The 19132-nt window shown below is 45.4% G+C and overlaps 1 protein-coding gene across 2 annotated transcripts in view; it reads left to right on the top strand.

Moving 5' to 3' along the window:
* Positions 1-19132, top strand: part of Unc79 (unc-79 homolog, NALCN channel complex subunit) — a 188028-nt gene that overhangs the window by 37308 nt on the left and 131588 nt on the right. For both annotated transcript variants that reach the window (XM_052185185.1, XM_052185184.1), the window contains exons 5-8: positions 4488-4552; positions 8976-9064; positions 9664-9704; positions 11436-11464. In XM_052185185.1, the coding sequence (XP_052041145.1) occupies positions 4488-4552; positions 8976-9064; positions 9664-9704; positions 11436-11464 (224 nt within the window). The remainder of the gene's footprint in view (positions 1-4487; positions 4553-8975; positions 9065-9663; positions 9705-11435; positions 11465-19132) is intronic.

Raw genomic sequence — 19132 nt, 5'->3', positions numbered from 1 at the left:
ACATGAGTTCTGTGGATTGGAACCCCACACACTTGAGTGGCAGGTGCTTTAACTGCCCAGCTCTCCCCTCAGGCCAATGAGGATACTTTTAAATTCCGTTTCCTTTTTAATCCATGCCTACCTACCTCTGTTTCAGTCTCTCCCTGTGTCCTTCATTTTTTGCACCTGTCTTTTTCTCCCTTCCTTCTGTAATACCTTGGACAGTACAAGTGTTTGACAGACAGGCAGGGGTGAGCATCCTCGCTCTCCCCAGCTGTGGGCGGGGAATGCATGAAGGCTTCATTTACCATTAAACATGATGCTAGCAATGATTTTCCAAAGATGCTTTTCTTAAACATCAGATTAAGGCAATTCTGGTCTGTTCTTCGCGGAGATTGTTAATGAGTGGAGATCAGTGGGGATAAATGTTTCCTCTTTCTGCTGAGCTGACCATATGACCTCCTCTTTTTTATGCCCCTGATATGGCAAATTACACTGATTTGATTTGCATTTTCAAACCAACTGTGAATTTCTGGGATAAACTCCATATTTTTATGCTGTATTTTATTGCCAATTTTTTTGTTAAATATTGTTGAAGCTGTATTTATGTGGGACTTTCATAGTTTTTTAATTGTCATGTTTCAAGTGGCCTTGTTGACAGAGGAACACCAGCCTCGTGGAATGAGTGGAGTCTTGGCACTTCTCTTTTCTGAGTCTGTATCGGTATTCTTATACAAAATCCTAGCCATCTGGACTCAGGTTTTTGTTTTTCAGGGAGATTTTCTGTTGTGAATTTAATTTCCTTAACAGTTGTAGGGCTACTTGCAGTCCACAGTTCTCACTGAGACGTATTTTAAAATTGTGTCTATTTGAAGAATATGAACATTTCATCCAATTAATAGATCCGTTGGTGTCAGTGTGTCTGTAGTCTTTCCCTACTTTCATTTCAGACATTGGTATCTTATATATGATCTCATGATTATTTTTTCCTCTTCTCCAGACTGGTTAGAAAGCTTATCAAATTCATTGATATTTTTCCCCAAGGAACTGGCTTTTGGTTTTATCCCTTTTCTGAACTGTTTCTTTGATTTCAGTTTTATTAACGTCTGTTAGTGTCTGCATGGTTTCCTTCCTCTCTCTAATACTGCACTTGATTTTGTATCGTCCCATCTTCATAAAAAAACAGCATAAATGTCCCTAGACCTTTTGTGTTTTTACCATGAGAATCTGAAGCTATAAATTTCCCCTTTAATGTTGTTTCCAATGCATTCTCATGAAATTGATGCATATGTCAGGAATTTGTTATATCCTGGTACCGAACACTTTCTAACAATTTTTGTGAATGTTTTACATGAGTTGCACCTTGGGCTAATATTTTTTCATCTCCTTTACCCCACGACTGTCTCTTATTTCTCCTCTACCTGCCACTTTCTTTTCCCAGATGGCTCCTCTTCTGCTCCAGAGTCTTTTCTCTGATGAGTTCAGGAGTTCAGGAGGGTTTCTCACATGTGCAAGGGGAGGGGTGTGGGAGAGAGAGAAGTAGAAGCTGGTTGAGGCCACGGGGAGAGAAAGGGAACGAGAGAGAGAGAGAGAGAGAGAGAGAGAGAGAGAGAGAGAGAGAGAGAGAGAGAAGAGCAAGAAAGAGTAAGAGAGAGGGGAGGGGGCAAACAGCCTCTCTTACAGTGGGCTGGGCCTACCTGGCTGTTACCAGGTAACCGTGGGGAGGGGCACACAGACTGTGGGGGTAGAATCCAGACAATACCAGGAGCTTGGGGCATTGCCCTATGTGACTGGTTACCACAGGATTATGGAGTTGAGGGCCTCGTGTCAGAAGCCTAGTTTCTGGGAGCATGACCAAGGGATCTCCGGAAGTTAAGCCTTGCTCATCCAGAACACAGACTGCCTTTCATGGTCCCACATGTATGGGTGTGTGTGGTGTGGTGTGTGGTGTGTATATATGTGTGCACGTGTGGTATGTGTGGTGTGGTATGTAGTGTGTGCATATGTGCGCATATGCCTATGGGTGTGTGCTATAGATGTTGCAGTTACACCTGAGCATTCAGCAGACACCTTTTCTCATCACTTTTACTTGTACATCCATTATGAGTCTTTTCAGTTACCTCTGTCCATTGCAAATGAAAGAGTCTCCAACCAATGCTGATGGCAGCCCTAGCCTATGGACATAAACATAGTTATTTTGAAGGCACTCTGATGGGCACATCATGTGCATTTAACAAAACAACAGGGGCTGGAGAGATGGTGCAGAGGTCATGAGCACTTGGCTGATCTTCCAGAGTACCCAGGTTCAGTTCCCAGCACCCACATGGCAGCTCACAACTGTCTATAACTCCAGTTCCAGGAGGTCTGACATCCACACACACACACACACACAAGCAAGGAGAACACCGATGCACATAAAATAAAAATAAATGATAAACAACAACAATAAAAACCAAAACAACAGCTCTAGCTTTCCCACTAGCACTTACGACCCTCTGCCACCTCTCAGCTGCAGGCTTTTGACTGTGTTTGCAACAGCAGATGTGAGGATGTGAATTTCCTCCCGTGGAGTGGGCCTTAAATGCAATCAGGAAGTGGTTGACTACACTCATAACAGACTTGGAACCATTTGCATGCTGTCTGGCTCGTTAATACTGTGCCCAGGGCACAGGGCTGGGTCAGCCTGCTGCTGCTAGCTTCCTGGTGCAGTCTGCTGAGCCCCTCCCAGCACTGTGACCCTGGAGGCAGGAAGGAAGCTTCTGGACCAGTGTTAGCTTAACTTCTCCATGTCTTGCATTGTTTTTAAGAAAAACATCAGTGGTTGCTCTTATCTTTAGGCCTCTTTTAGTGAGGTATCTTTTGTTCTATATGGCTGCTTTAAAAGTTTTCGGCTTTTTTCCACATTTTTGATTTGATTTGATTAATTGATTTTAACAAGTTTTGGTGTGTTTTTCCATTGCTGAATCTTGACTAGAACCTCTTGAGTGTCTATGAACTGTGGGTTAATAATTCCCATCAAAGTTGAAAAATTACTTAAGGGGACTGTCCTAGAACCTGTCCTTAGCTCAATGGCACTGGTAAAAATGGATGAAAAAAAAAACAACCCAAAAATAACAAACCAAAGGAATTGGTTCTCTCATACGTCCCCATCATCCACAGAGCAGAGGTCATTAGATTCCTGATCTAGTTTCATGGCTACCACATATGCTAATCTGTTTCTACCAGTGCCACACCAGCTGATATGTTTTACATATGACCTACTCTCATAATAGATGGGTTTAGAGAGGTCAGCAGATGTCACTGTGTATGCTTTGACTTGTGGTGACTGGAGTTCAGTAGAAAGAAGGACTGAAGAGTCATTGTGAAACTCAGAAGGAAGACTTCTGTAATGGATTAGTTATGTCTTTCACGAGTTTGGGTTGGAGAAATAGGGTGTTTGTCCTACATACTTGCAACAGTGTACAGTTTAAAGGGAGTTGTGAAGCTTCCCTGACTGTAGAAGGAAACTCACTGCCAGTCTTCTCAGTCACCTTGTCTTTACTACCCATTGGAAATGAATAGGATTATTATGTAATCCCTAAACTCCAGTGATTTTTGTTTATTTACTCATTTTTCCCTTTCAAAGCAGATATGAAACTGTGATTAGAATACTATTTCCTGTTCCCCTTTAAAATTAATTGACCAGTTGCCCTGTAAAGTTAGAATATGGCAGTTCAGAGAGGGCCCTACTTTGAAGCATACAAACATTTTACACCATTTAAATGACAGCGTGCTGTTAATTGCATTAGACTGTGTAAAGGGCAGTTACTGGTCTATCTCAGATCACTTGTCCCCCCCCCCCCAGCTCTTTATATATTGAGTTAGGGACTTGTGTACAGGTATCGACAGACTAGCTGAGACTCAGTGCTTCAGACAGGAAACTCATCTTCCAGCCTCCATATGAAGACGATGGGATGGGAACTGGAATGGTGGAGAATCCCTTCTGACCCATCATCTTGTTTCTGTTAAGCTTCTGGTGCCAAAAGCACGGGGCATTGTGCACAGTGCCCCACAGTGAGATGAACCCAGGTTAGGAACTTAGTGTTGCAGCTTCTAGCCTCAGCTTGCACCAGTTTGTGACCATCCTGGGCAACTTAACCTTCTAAAATTTAACTTAATGTGTGACATGAGCTTAATAACTTGTTGCACCTACCTGCAGAACTGTTGGGGAATCCAGTGAAAATATCTTTGGGTCACCTTGAGAACTTGGCAGTGTTGTGTACTGTGAGACTGATGGTCCTGTATTTTGCACTGGTTTTCCTTCCCAGGGAAAGTGGGCAGCGTCACCCTACCTTGACCTGATTTTGCATCTATTCTTTTCCGCAAAGGTGATTGATTCTGTTGGGATGCTATCTGATGCTATGTTTATTTAGGAGAAAGGAAAGTCGTGCGAGCTATTGGCTGTGTTTTTTATGGGAGTGTAAGCTACCTCAAGGAGAGATCTTCACTGCCTCTCTTTTGCTTTTTAGCTTGGAATCCCATCCACTGCCAGCACATCGAATGTCACAATGCAATCAACAAGCCGGCTGTGAAGGTACTGTGCCCCAAGCCTCGTCTGCACCTGAGCTCTCAGCAACCTGCTCAGTGAAGGAGCGAGTTGCCTGCAGCTCTGTAAAGCTCTGAGGGTCCGTCTTGAGCACTTCTGTGTTCAACGCTGCCAGGACAGCATTTGGCCAAGAGTAACAGTGGTCTCTGTGAGTTTGGGCTGTGAATTCACAGCCAAGGGCAGTATGGCATTGAGCTAATTATCCAAAGAATCCTGACAAACACATCTTTAACTGACAAACTCCGTCTTTCACTGGCTTTAAACCAATACATTCGGAAATCCTCCCCTCTCTGCTGAGCCCTTCCGAGGGTCTGTGATTAGGACTGTTCGACTCCAAACTGTAAGACATAGACACATTTGTTAAGTCTTAGTGCAGATCGTGTATGTGGGAGAATTGACTCAGTGGTTTTGGGTTAGCATGCACACAGCAGATCACTTTAGAGCTAAGGGAATGATTTCCTGGTGCCAAGTAGCTGGAGAGGCCAGTGGGTGGTTTGCATAAAACTAGAGACAGAGCAAGGTGCTCTCTCAGCCTGGCTTCTCTACAAATGTTGTTCAATCTCATCGAAACTATGAGTCTTAGAGGATGGATATTCAGAGGCACAGCCACATGTTTTAACAAACAAAACTGCTGGTAGTAGAGTTGTGGGATTTAGGACACATGAGGGTGGCTTGACCAGGGACAGGGTTTGTGTGAGTTAATGTCGCCCTGCCGAGAGCTGGTGCTGGCTGAATTTAGGAGCATTTACGGGCTCTTTAGAGAAACTGGTGTTACTGGAGTTCAGTTCCCTTGTCTAGCTAACTGTGTTGGTGCCCACATAATAGAAAACTAGCACCAGCACTTTACAGGAACAAGGAAGAGGGAGCATGGGATTTGGTAACTGTAAGGGACCAACAGTCGTGGGCAAGGAGCGGTGGTGACAACATCTCCGTCATCTAGCAGACGCATTCCTTGTCTGCTCATATCTGGCCCTTACTGTGACCAAAAACCGAAAGGCTCCAGAGAAAGAGCAGAAGCGAGTGAGTCAGGGACTGGAGTGCAGGCTCTGCAAGGTGCGCATTTTCCTACATAACCCCATTCTGATCTTCAGAAGATGTGGGGTTCAAGGTCTTTGTCTTTGTCGCAAGGGCGTTGCCGTAAGCGCGTGGTGGGTCATGTGGTTCGTGGAGTCTGTAGCTTCTCACAGCGAAGTCCAAGGGTTCCTCCTGCTTATGTTTTGGCGTTTTTTTCCTTCTTTCTTTTTGCCTGGTACAGGTTTCTCCAGTTATTTCTCCCTTGCTTTTATGACAGACTGAATTCTCAAGAGGCTTCTGGCATCCTGGTTAGTAATGCTTTCTGGCCATCTAATCACAGAAAGGAGAAATTAGATTTTCTCCTCTTCTAGGCAGACAGCCCAGCCCACATATCTGGGTTGACCTTACTTTTTATGCCAAAAGCCAGTCCTGGAGGCCAGGCACAGCCAGCCTGCTTTGGTATTTTTTTTTTCTTTTTTGAGATGAAATTCACATAGAAATTGTTTAAATTTAAAACTACTTGAAAGTAAACACTTGGCATTTAGTACGCTCAAATATTTGCAGCCACCACCTTGATCTGCTAGGGAGACGCTTTCATTACACTTCATTACACGCTTTCTCCCTTATACACACACACACACACACACACATTCACACACACACACACACACACACACACACACACACACACACACACACATATATATATTTTTTTCACTTAAAAAAAACTATCATTCTGGACAATGCTTTCACGCTTGTTGCTGTGTTTTGCATTATAGTGGGCCTGGCTCAGTGGTGCTTCTTCGCAGACTGGCTTTTCCTAATGGCCCACCACCCCTGGGACACACAGATGCAGGGTCTCCAACACCGGATGCGTCTATCATTCTGCTAATTGGGAAGGAAAGCAGAGGGGCTGCATAGTGTGACACAGATTCAATTTATTTAGAGACAGGTTCACATTTGAAGTGAAAACAACAACAAAATGACCTCTCGGAATGAGGATTGTTTGGTTTTAGACCCGGGGGGCAAGGGACTGAGGTGGCTGTTTTACATACCAAAGCAGATGTGGCCTTCAGGTCCTCCCAGCCGCCCCTCCCCCAGAGGCTCCTCCCTATATAATCCAGACCCATTACCACTGAGCACTCTGTCTCTGCCTCCCCCTCTCTCTTTTCCTCTCTCTCTCTCTCTCTCTCTCTCTCTCTCTCTCTCTCTCTCTCTCTCTCTCTCTCTCTCTCTCTCTCTCTCTCCTTTCCTCCCCCTCCCTTTCCCTTCCTCCCTCCCCCCCCAGGCCAGTGAACTTGCTCAAGAACAGCTTCCCAATAAATCTGCCTTTAATATAATGTATTCTGGCTTGAATTGGGTCATTTCACTGATGGAGAAATAGTCTATCATGGATGAGGCAATGATATGAGTTATTTGAAAATTTTTCTTTATCTGTGTTCCTGAGCCTGTACATAGGGCATAGATTATAAGCTGGTTTGTTGTTGTTTTTCTTTTCTTTTTTTCTTTCAAGACAGGGTTTCTCTGTGTAGCCCTGGCTGTCCTGGAACTCACTCTGTAGACCAGGCTGGCCTTGAAATCCACCTGCCTCTGCCTCCCAAGTGCTAGGATTAAAGGCATGGACCACGTTGCCAGGCCTGTTTTGTTTTGAAGCCAGGGTCTCATCCTATGACTGTGCTTGGCTGCGCACTCACTGTGTAGACCAGGCTGGCCTCAAACTCCAAGCTGTCCTCCTGCCTCTGCTTCTTGAATGCTTCGATTAAAGAATTTTTTTTAAATGCAACAGCCAGACACAAACATATTAGTTCAACAGACCCAGCTAGACGTGCTAATTAAGAAACATAACAGGTTAAGAGTCAGGCAGCCAGTCTCTAATGACTGTCTTTCTCACATCCCAGAAATTTTTCCTTTTGAGTGGAAAGGAAAACTTAGCTTTATCTGGCAGACATGTCGGTGACTTATTGGGAAAGAGCACGAAGTAACGGTGCTCAGGACATCCACGTGGGGTGCACGGAGATGCTGGGGGTGCAGATGAACCCTCAGCAGAGCCCACTCTGTCACAGACATGCTAGTCTGAGGCTTTAATGGTTCGCCCAAGGGAATGGCACTTTTTAAGTAACAGCCAACCGTCGCCATAGAGATGGGGTGAAAACATGTCAGAACTTAAAGTCTTATATCACATTCCACTGTGAGTTATTCCTGGTTCCATTTAAAGTTCACTTTATGAAACTGGCTGAAGCCCAGGGAATTATGTAAGAAAGGGTCAGCAAACCTCATATCATTGCTAATGTGGCTGCTGCTAATGTGGCCACTGTTAACTGTGAATAAAGTTTTGTTGGAATGCGTCTGCTTACAGAGCGATTGCGTTTATGCAATACCCATAGTTATTCTCTGAGCATTTGTAGAAAACCTGCCAGTGTCTCAGACCAAACAGTAGTTAGTTACTGTGTCTAAGAACCCATTACATTTACATAGGACATATTTCACATTATATTGCTAGCATTAGCTACTATGCAATTTATGAACTTTGTTGGCTTAATTATTCAAATCTAGCAATTTTGATCACTAAAATGACCCAAGATTTAAGCTTTGAGTTTTAGGTGGGGTTATCAATGTCAGTCACATTCCTCCTTCAAATCGGTGAAAACAGCTGAAGACAGAGATGCTCCGGAAGAGTTTGAGAAGCAGGCTTATTACCTGTGCATGCTAAATCGTAGGCATGTTATTCTTGAGTGCAAGCACAGAATGCAGGATGGGTTTTGGAAAAGCTAGAGATTTTAATGGATGGAGAGCTGAAGCAGTTAGCTACCTGAACATTGACTGATTTAAAACATCTAAGCATCCTGACACTCAACTATAGCATGAAGCACAATACTCCTCAATAACTAGAAGGCATGGGGGTAAGCAACCTGCTGGCTGGGGTTGGGGGAAAGTGAAATGGAGCCCTGCCTGAGTCAGAGCTAAGCTTCAGGAGTGAGGAAAGGTGCCCCTCCGAGCTAGATTTCCTATGACTGCTTCCATTGCCAGCATTTTGCTGTCAACTAATGATTTTGAAATCTTAATGATGGAGTTTCCTTTTCTTAAAGAGAGACTGCTCTGTTTGTCACTCGTGTACCGCCTCCTAGCAGCCTGATAACAGGAGGATCTCTCAGCATTGTGGCAGGAGGGAGGATTTCGTGACATTGTTACTTGAATTGCAAATTGCAAATAGAGGAACCCTGGCAGCGCCATTTACATCCGCAGCGTGGGCTCCTGGGTAGAGAAGGTGGTTTACACAGGAATGGGTTTTTCTAAAACAGTTTACTCTGCCTTGTTCTTGTTGAGCTATGTGGCTCATAGGCTGGGGATGTGGTCCGCAGGAGCAGGAGAGGTGACCCTGTCTCATCTTTTGTTGCAGATGTGTATAGACCCGTCCTTGTCAGTAGCTTTGGGTGATAAGCCACCTCCACTGTATCTCTGTGAAGAATGCAGCGAGAGGATTTCAGGGTAGGTACGAGTCAGACCAATCAGACAGCAGCCGGAAGTTGTTCGCACGTGGGTTGGTTACTCAGCTTCCCTGCCAGCCTTCGCTCTGGTGTTCAGAGGTTAGTCCGTCCGACCTTTAACACAGCCAGCTGTTAGATCCGATTTCAGTTTTCAGAAGTTGCCACATCTGTCTCCAGAGGTCTCAAGAGGGCAATTCAGCACAGTGGCGCAGCTCTGCTTTTGAAGTAGCCCCAGTAAGGCTGCAGGGAAAGCTTGACGCTATAAGAAATTGTAGTTTCCAAACAGTGTGTCCTCCCTCCCGCAGTCCCTTTGGCCATGTTAGTTTTATGATCTCACTTGCTTTGTCTATATCACCCCGAGTTTTGGTCGGCATAACTAACATCTGAAAGCATTGTCTGAATACAACTGAATGTGAGGAAATACCTGTAATTTATAGATTGTTTGAGATGGATGCATCAGATGCCTTAAAAGTTTATGATAGTGCTCTTAATTACACTGCCGATGGAAAGCTTTGATCAGAAGTGTATCATACACAGGTATGCATGCACAAGGGGGACATCTGACGAAGCTCAGAAACTAATTTCGTTTTTTCTTCCTAGGGACCACAGCGAGTGGTTGATTGATGTTCTCCTGCCACAAGGTAAGGTTTTCTCCGGAAAGGGTGGAAAATGAGTAATCGTGACTAATGACACGGTTGATTTATCTCCTTTTGTGCTATTTTATAAAGACAGCAACCAAGCCTCCGGTTTTAGGAATATGCACTGACCCGAGGCACTCCATCACTGTCTTGTTTATGTCTAAACACTTAACGACAAGGGAAGGAGCTTTCAATGCTACCAAAAATTAAGGTTAGATATCACAATTAGTGTTATGTATGGCTACAGTCCTGCTGAGTTGTGTCTTGAGGAATTTTCTGTGTGCGGAACAGATGCCGCCACGCTTGTTGTGGAGGTCGGAGAGGGGGCGACGATCCTTTTTCCTGTTGCCCTTGTTATTGACTGTATTTTGGGATGAGGGGACAACTTTTAATTGCTCTGAGAGCCTGTCTCCCAATCAGTAAGATGGGGGGTAAGTGTATCTAATGCCTTTTAATGAAAAGATTAGAGTTGTGGTGGTCCCCGAAGCCTGCAGCCTGTTAGTGTCTGGAAGCTGTGTGTTAGGAGTTGATAGGTTGCCCACAGAGAAGAGGGTCGTGCAGCCCGCCTACCTGGGCTTCATCAAGAAGCAAAAAGAAGGAAGGCAGAGGACGGACATGGGTGGGGAAGCTGGAGGTTTTGACCCCGCTCAAGAACACAGCAAGGATTGTGACTACAGGCACAGGTAGCAGAGGGACTAGCAGAAGAGGCCATGGGAAATCTGATGCAAAAACTGATAGCAGCATTTGGCTATTTACCTGGAGGTGTGACATTAACATGAGATTATTTAATGCATACAGTAGATAATCAAAGAGTTGTTTAAAGTGAGTTTTAAATACTGACTTATACATTTTACTGATTTGGGCCTGGAAAACACCTTCCTCTAATCTTTTGAGTTAGTGTAACACAGAATGTTCTATAAATAAAGTGTCAGTCCATTTCATGGGGCCTTACTATTTTAAGGGAAAATGGTGATGGATTCTTGGAAAAAATTTATTTTCTACTACTCTCAAGATATGAGTCTCCATGGAAACACAAAATGCAAACTGGAAAGAATTCTTATGCATTCATTAAGGTCAATCTCATTAGTAGACAGCAGTTTGGCTGCCTTGCTCCAAAGGATCTACTCATATCTGACAAGAGATTTTTCATAAGGAACCACAGGGTACTTTACCCTAGTTAAGACGGATAGCTCAAGTCAGAGTAGACTAAGATGAGTGTCTCCTCTAGCCTGGACAGTTCAGACCATCTCCTGCTGGTACGCTAAGCTCTGCCCATCACTTCACTTAGCTGTCACAGAAAGAGCAGTGAACAGGAGCCCAGAGTCCTTGGCTGCTCTGGAGGCTTCATTGCCCGTTGCGTCTCTGATCCCCAGAAAGCCTTCTGAGTGTTACTGTCCGCTGAACGACAAGACAAAATGAGCCGCTTTAACCTGACCGACTTCCTTAGCATATTTGGGGTTACATTAGATGAGAGAGCATGAGGCATAGTTACAGCATGGCATAAGACCTTAAAATGATGAGGACATGAGAAGGAGATGCCTTATGCTTTTGAGGGCCAAATAGAGGCCAGTAAAGGTAGATGGTAGCTTATGAGGCAAACCCAACACTTTTGATGACGTCCATTGGTTTACGTTATTAAGACTGTATTTTTTTTTCTATTACCCTTCTTGGTTGCCCTTCTTTAAAACGGGCTCTCTTGCTTTGTTGATATTTTGTGTGCCTTCCCCTTTACAGCTGAAATATCTGCTATATGTCAGAAAAAGGTAAGTGCAAACCATCTGTGTGACGGGCATGATTCTCCTGTGTTTGTGTGTAAGCTCATCCGTCGACATCTGCCTCATTTCTGCTCCATGGTTTCCCACTGTGCCCACATCAGTGTATCTGTGAAGGACGTGAGGGAGTGCCGCACGCGTGTGAGATTGTGACATCCACGTGGTCTCCCAGTCCATGGCTGCTTCTGCTCTCCGTCATATGCTCAGTGTCTTCGCTCAGTACTCTGAATTGGAAGCATGCGTGTAGTTCTGGGGAAGAGGCTAACCACAAACAGGTGTGAGTGACAATTAATCCATGGGATTTAAATTTAGGAAGCCGTGTTTCCGATGTGCTAAAAATCTTTAATGCATATAGCTTAATATATGTCAAAAATATGCCCACAACAAGTACATGTAAAAAATATTCATTCAGGTAGAAGTTGGATGTATGTTTAGTTAAATATTCCTCAGGCAAAACTGCCTTCTGCCATTTTCATGGTTCCTTTGGGCCATTCCATTTATGCCCCTCTCCTGGTTTTTAGTAGTTGAAAACTAAGGAAACAGTATGGTCTTATGATAAAAGCTTTGCCCTGTTGGTTGAGGACACTGGATTCTGGCCCACTCTATCCTGAAATGTACTGGTTACCAGTAACAATTATTTGACTGCAACTTTGTGGTTTTGCAGTTTGGCTAATGAACTCCTCTGGGCTTCTCTATGCTCCTGGCTGTTGTTGGTATGTGGCAGGGGAGTCCCTGGTGTGGAATGGAAAAGACTGACTGATCACAGATGGTCTGATGATCACATATTATATATGGTTGCTTAGGTGAATGGTTGGGATGACAGAGGTGTCTGGACTTCCCTCTTCCCTTGAGAAGTTTCATCCTCTAGAAGGTTAGGCTAGGCTTGTGCACTTTCTAAATGATCCAGAAAGAAAGTTGCAAGGCCTCTCATGACAGAAGCTCAGAAGTCACAAAACATCAGTTCTGCTGCATGCCACTGGGTAAAGCAACTGGAAGATCATCACAGTGTGTAGGAATCTGTGTAACTGATTAAAGCAGTGAATAGTTAGGGTTCCTTTGCTACAATGAAGCACCAGGGCCAAAAGCAAGTCGGGGAGGAAAGGGTTTATTTGGCTTACATGTCCAGCTCACTGTTGATCGTTGAATGTATCTAGGTCAGGAACTCAAACAGGGCAGGAGCTGATGCAGAAACCACGGAAGGGCACTTCTTACTGGCTTGTTCCTCATGGTTCATGCAGTCTGGTTTCTTAAAGAACCTACGACCATCAGCCCAGGGATGGCACTGCTCACCTCAGTCACTAATCACTAAAACCCCATCTTATGGATGCATTTTCTCAATTGAGGTTCCTTCCTTTCAAATGACTCTAGGTGAGTCAGGCTGACATAAATTAGCCAGAAGAATTGATTGCTTGTCAACTTGAGACACAAACCCATCTTTATTAAGTTATAACCTTTCCTTTCTTGTTCATCCCCAAGACCACAAATTAACATCAACATCACAAAATTAAAGCAACGTTCAATGTCTGGGACCCCCTCCAAAGGGCTTGAGTCACTTCTCCAGCTCTGCCCTCTCTAGCACACAGCTTGTCTTCTAGGCTCTGGCCTGATCCACTCCTTGGTGGTCATCCCATGATTCTGGAATTTCCAAAATGCTGGGGTCTTCTGTTGCAACTGGGATGTCATCAGTAACCTCACCTAGGCTCTCTTCTCGGTGCCAAGCCTCCACTTTGCATGACCCCTTCAGCCTCCAGCCTTCAAATGCCACCAAGGCTGCACCTTCACCAATGGCCTCTCTTGGCCTCTTACAGTGCCAAGGCTCAGCTGTTCTCCATGACCCCTTCATGCCTTCAAAACCAATACTACCTGGGTGACTATTAGACCATCAGTTGGCTACCAGCACAAGGTACCACCTTAGCCACCTCTGTGTTTGCTGTGTGCTGACTCTCAGGAAACATGTCTCAGAAGATTTCGCCTCAACAATGCTGGTTCTTTTTTTAATCATCGCTAATTTCTCAGCTCCAGCTGACCCACATCAAGTATCCCAGTAAAGCAAGGGTTTCACTTTAGTGGTTCTGGTATCTTGTTAATCACAGCTGATTTTTCAGCTCCAGCCAACCAGAACCACATACCCCTAATTCAAAATAACAAGTGGGTCTGATAGACTTTAAACTTCTCTCTGAAACTTCACACACCAGGGCTCCATCTTCTGCATTCCTTCAGCATTCCAAGCTCCTACAGAATAACTTACCAAGCACTGAATACTCAATGGCTCTTCCTCCACAAAGTTCCAAAGTCCTTCTACAATCCTCCCTAGGACAGTATGGTCAAGTCTGTCATAGAAATACTCCACAGTCCTGGTACCAACTTCTGTTAGTTAGGGTTACTATTGCTAGGATGAAACATTATGACCAAAAGCAAATTGTGGGTGAAAGGGTTAATTTGGCTTACCTGTCTACATCACTGTTCATCATTGAAGGAAGCCAAAATAGAAACTCTAACAGGGCAGGAACCTGGAGACTGGAGCTGGTGCAGAGGACACCGAGGGGTGCTGCTTACTGGCTTGTTCCTCGTGACTTGCTCAGCCTGCTTTCTTATAGAACCCAGGACCACCATCCCAAGGATGGTTTCACCCACAATGGGTCGGGCCCTCTCCCACTGATCACTAATTAAGAAATGCTCTATAGCCAGATCTTATGGAGGAATTTTCTCAACCGAGACACCCTCTTTTCGTAAGACTCTAGATTTTGTCAAGTCGATATAAAATTAGCCAGGACAAGAAGATTTAGCATCCCACTCTTTGCTCTCAGGATCATCCAAGCCTGAAAGCATTCTTCATCTTAGACCTCTGTTCACTCTGACGGAATCCATGAGAAGCACTGGCTTTTATGTGCCCATCACAGAGCTCTTTCATTAAACTCATTAGACAAACATACATGCCCTTGAGATACGCCCTGCTATACCTTTAACTCTCTGTGAGGCTTCTGGGAACAGTGCCTTGCAGTCTCAACTCTTTATTATTTAGTAATGAGGATAGTGGTGTCTGCCCTTAAAAGCTGCAGCTCTTTGCCTAAAAGAGCCTATGATGTAGCACACTCATTCCGAGTCTTAATAAATGGCTTTGTCTCTAACCCTGTCATCATTTCTTTCCCTGAGATCACATTTTCCTGATGGGGCCCTGGATTTAGTGTTTACCCAGGAACTTTTTTTTTTGCCTTGAGAATCCTAAATCACCAACTGGGAAGAGTGTCCTAGGTTCAATATTTTCTCTTTAAACTCTGCTTGTAAGTAGAGTAATTCATTCAGCTTTTCTCTCATAGTTACACTTTGTGTGTGTGTGTGTGTGTGTATGTGTGTGTGTGTGTATGTGTGTGTGTGTATATGTGTGTGTGTATATGTGTGTGTGTGTATGTGTGTGTATGTGTGTGTGTATATGTGTGTGTGTGTATATATATATGTGTGTGTGTGTGTGCATGCGCACAACTGTGCTTACCTGCATGTGGAGCCCAAAGACTGCCATGAGATATCTCCCTCTATTGCTCTCTATGTTTTGAGACAGACGCCCAGGGAATCTGGAGTCTATGGTTTCAGCTAGACTTGTTGGCCAGTGAGACTCTCATGTCCACTCGTCTCCCCACCACCCCCAGATCTGGGTCTTATGGATATATAACATTGAACCCCACTTTTACATAGCTCCTGGGCATCATAATCTTGAATAGCAAGCCTTTGACCTACTGAGCAATCTCCCCAGTGCCCCCTCAATAAGGATACTCAGATAAAATAAGAATACCCACGTAAAACTTTCTTCAGTAGACCCTGAAATCCTCATGCCACTTTTCCTGCTTCCATGACCAGGGCAGTGTCGTGGCCAAATGTTTTCCTGCTGGCTGTGCTCCTTTCTCTTGACCTCAGAATGCTTTCTTTATTTCCTCTGAGCTCTTCATGCAGCTAAAGGACCATGTCTTCCAGACTTTACAGCTTTGTAGATTACATAACTAGCCACTCAGTGTAGACGGTCTACCACAACCAGCCACTCAGTGTGGATGGTCTGTGACCGTGGCCACTCAGTGTGGACAGTCTAGCACAGCAGCCACTCAGCGTGGACTGTCTGTCTTTCATGGCAGTCATTTGATGTGGATAGTCTATCCTAGTAACCACTTAGTGTGGTCTGTCTACCATGGTAGTGCCACACTGCCAGGCACACAATTCTCCTCCAAACTCATAGTGACTCTACATCTGTGAGCAGGAGGGGCATTTGTGATGAACCTTGATTCTCTGGATGGGGACTCAAACAGTATGTGCCAGCGATGACCTGTGATGTGTAGGACAATGGTCACAGTGAAACTTTGGGGGGGCTCCTTGGATGGGGAGTATGGTTCATGCAAGAAGGAACAGAAAGAGTCACACATTCCCAACCCAGAGGAAGAGACACAGCCTCTACTTCTCACTTCAGGGAGAGTCCTTCTGACCACAGTGTTTCTGTTCCTTCTTGCCTTGTAGTATCCCACCCCCCCAAGTGCTTCTGCCATTTGGGGACCATCTATCAGGAGGCCTTCATCAGAGCCTAGCTGTTGCCTCTGCCAAGCCTTTGAAGATCCATCATAAGAAGCTTGATATCTGGAGCCATGTGTATTTTGTCATAGCAGTGAAAAACCAATGACCACGCCAGAGCGTGTGGAGAGGGCAGGTGCAGAGGCTGGGGAGAGAGGGCGCACAGTTGAGCGCATCCGGTTAAAGAAGACTCTTGACGTCAGCACTTCTGCCTTCCAGCAGTTTGAGTCATTGTTCTTTAGCCCCTGAGCATCACAGAGCAGAGCAGAGCAGAGCAGAGCCATCCTGCTTCTGTTGCATGAGAGTCTCCAACTTGGAGAATCCAGGCACATAACCAAAATGGCTAAGGTTCTGATTGGCTCATTATGCAGCCGGAGGAAACAGAGTCAGTTCTGTGATTGTTTTAAAGTTTTCAAAGGAGCATTTATTATGTTCATCTTCTCCTTCCTCCTCCCTCTCAGTGCTGGCATCTTGGTTTTGATGAATCTCTTCGGAGACCTCCTTTCCAAAGGACTCAGTCCCTGTTAGGTGGCTCCTGCCCTCTCATGCCTGACCAGGTGCAGCCTACCCAGGCGATTTGGCTCCTTCACCATTCAGTCACATGCGCATACTCATTAGGTGCCGTATATATTTTATTTTATTGCAGATAGCAGCTATCCTGGGTGTTTCACTACTACAAAATAAAAGTCCCTTTCCCCTTTCCTTCCTGCCTTTCTCTCCTTCCCTTCTCCCCTCCCTTGCTTTCTCCCCACTCCCCACCTATTCCCTTCTCCCCCCCCCCCTTTGCCATGCCAGGGACAGAGCTCATGCGTATGCAGCAGTCTATCCTGAAGAACAACTCATCTAGCTCACCTCTTTTCTAGCTTTCAAAGACCAGCTTCCCATTACCTTTCCCGCCTCCCCCAGGGAGAACCGTTTAGCTCCTGGCTCCTTTCTAGATCCCACCTCCTGCCCGGCACCAGCTGCAGTGGCTCTTAGTGTGTGTTCTAGTGTGCATCCCACTTCTGGAGTTCCTCGTCACCCCGACTAAGGCCCAGCCACACATCACATCTTTGTATGATGACTACTTACTTGTTTACAATAAACGGTAGCTTCGTAATTCAGCCTCGGGTTGACTGGGCAGCTCATGTCCTCACACATGGAGACAGTTAGTTGGAAGGTGTCTGGAGGGTGGCTGCTCCTACTTTCCATGTTGTCATGCCTGTGACATGCTGGGTCATCTGGAATGGCCCAGATACTAGGTGTCTGAACACTCTCCTGAATGTTGTGTACTGAGGTTCCTGAGGTAACAGTGTTCCATCAGACTCAGATGGGCAAAGCCTCCTGAAGAGAAACTCAGGAGTCACGTGCCAACCGTTACATGGGCTACATTCAAAGCAAGCCCGCAACACCATCTCTGACTTAAGACAGTGGGAGAAAGACTCGACTGGCTAAGAGATTAAGCTAGAAGGCCTCTAGAGAGCAGAGCCTGGTCTCAGGCATGGCCCAAGTGTCACCATCTGTCTGGGCGTGACTACGGGAAAGAAGTGAGGAAAAGAAGGTAGCAGTCAGTTCTTAATGACAGCCCGTACAGCTAAGGACTTACCTGAGGACTTAGGATTACACCAGGTGCTTAGTGGATGTTTACAAATCCTATCATTGCACTCACTAGATGAGTCTGCACCTACTGATTCTGCTTGATGTAACTGCTGCCTGCGTTGTTTATACGGCTGAATGTTTGGAGACATTGGGAGCGTGTTTTTCCTCCTCTCTGTATCTCAAGGCATTTGGAATGTTCTATATGAACCATAGAAAAATCTCACACTGAGTGTAGATAATCACGGTAAATGAAGTTTTCTTTCTTGCACATAGTAGCACAGCAAAAGAGTTTTAAAAAAAAAAGAAAGAAAGAAAAGAATCAAAAGACGGTGCTAGGATTTGGGGAGTACCTGGGCAGTTGAAAAGAGGGTGGGTAAACAGCTGACCAGAAACTCCAGGACTGGATTGTGGTGAATGATGGAATCACACCCACAGCCTGTTATTTATGTAACAGTGAAAATTTCAAAGGAACATAAAGCCAATTAGAATTGTCGAGGTCCATTTGGGCTGCTACAGAATGTCATAGGCTGGGTACCTGCAAACAACACATGTTTATTGGAAAGTCCAAGTTCAAGGCACTGGTAAATTTGACGTGTGGGAGGGCCTGCTCAGCAAACACGCCATCTTCTTGTGGCGCGTTGTTTATAGCCAGCTTTCTTCCCGCCCCTTTCATGGGGGCCCCAGGTCCACTGCTGAGGCTCTGCCATCATGATTTGCTTACCTCCCGACGGCTCTGGCCCCCTAGCAGTACCATGTGGGGGGTAAGATTTCAACATGGGGGCTCAGGGGTGCGGTTTGGAGTAAGAGTCCAGGCCACAGCAGCAGCTATGAGGGGAGAAAGGCCACTAAGCATGGACGCTGAGCAGTACTGCCCTGCTGCTAGAACCATGTCGATTGGAGGGCGGGCAGGAGGCGCTCTACACCAATGAGAACACACAGGATCAGAGCTCAGAAAGAGAAAGGTCGTTGCGTGAACTTTCCCCAGGGACATACCGATGTCTCCTCTCCCCAGACAGGGCACCCACAACAGACCGACGTAGTATTCCCTCAAAATCCATAGCCTTATGAATAGAGATGGCTGAGAGGTCTCATAAAGGAGCTTGGGTGACCGCAAGCAGCTCTACCACCAGAAGTCTAACCCTGGCATGAGTGACAACCTCCCTATAGGTAGAGTCCCCTCTTGAGTAAATATGCCACTCTCTACTCTGGCATTTTCTGAGAGCATAAACATGTGCAACTAGGGAAGAATTGCCTAGAGCTATCCGGAAGTGCAGGAGAAGTGGCTAGACACTCAGGTAAAGGTCTAGCGACGCCCCACCGCCCCATCCCTCCTTCTATGAGGGAATGTCCCCAGCCTGCGGGCCTGGTCTTTAAGATCTCATTCAGAGGTCACAGCTGTTCTGTGGACAGTGAGAACCGTTCTGTTCCGTGCACAGCGCTCAAGGCATCCGCGAACAGGGAAAAGTCGGCGCTGACTCGGATGCCAGAAACAGGAAAACCACAAGGATTCTTAGTAGAAGAATCACAAGACAT

The sequence above is a fragment of the Apodemus sylvaticus genome, chromosome 6 (assembly GCF_947179515.1).
Source record: "Apodemus sylvaticus chromosome 6, mApoSyl1.1, whole genome shotgun sequence".
Taxonomy (NCBI): Eukaryota; Metazoa; Chordata; class Mammalia; order Rodentia; family Muridae; genus Apodemus; species Apodemus sylvaticus.
This window is presented reverse-complemented; position numbering and strand designations above follow the sequence as displayed.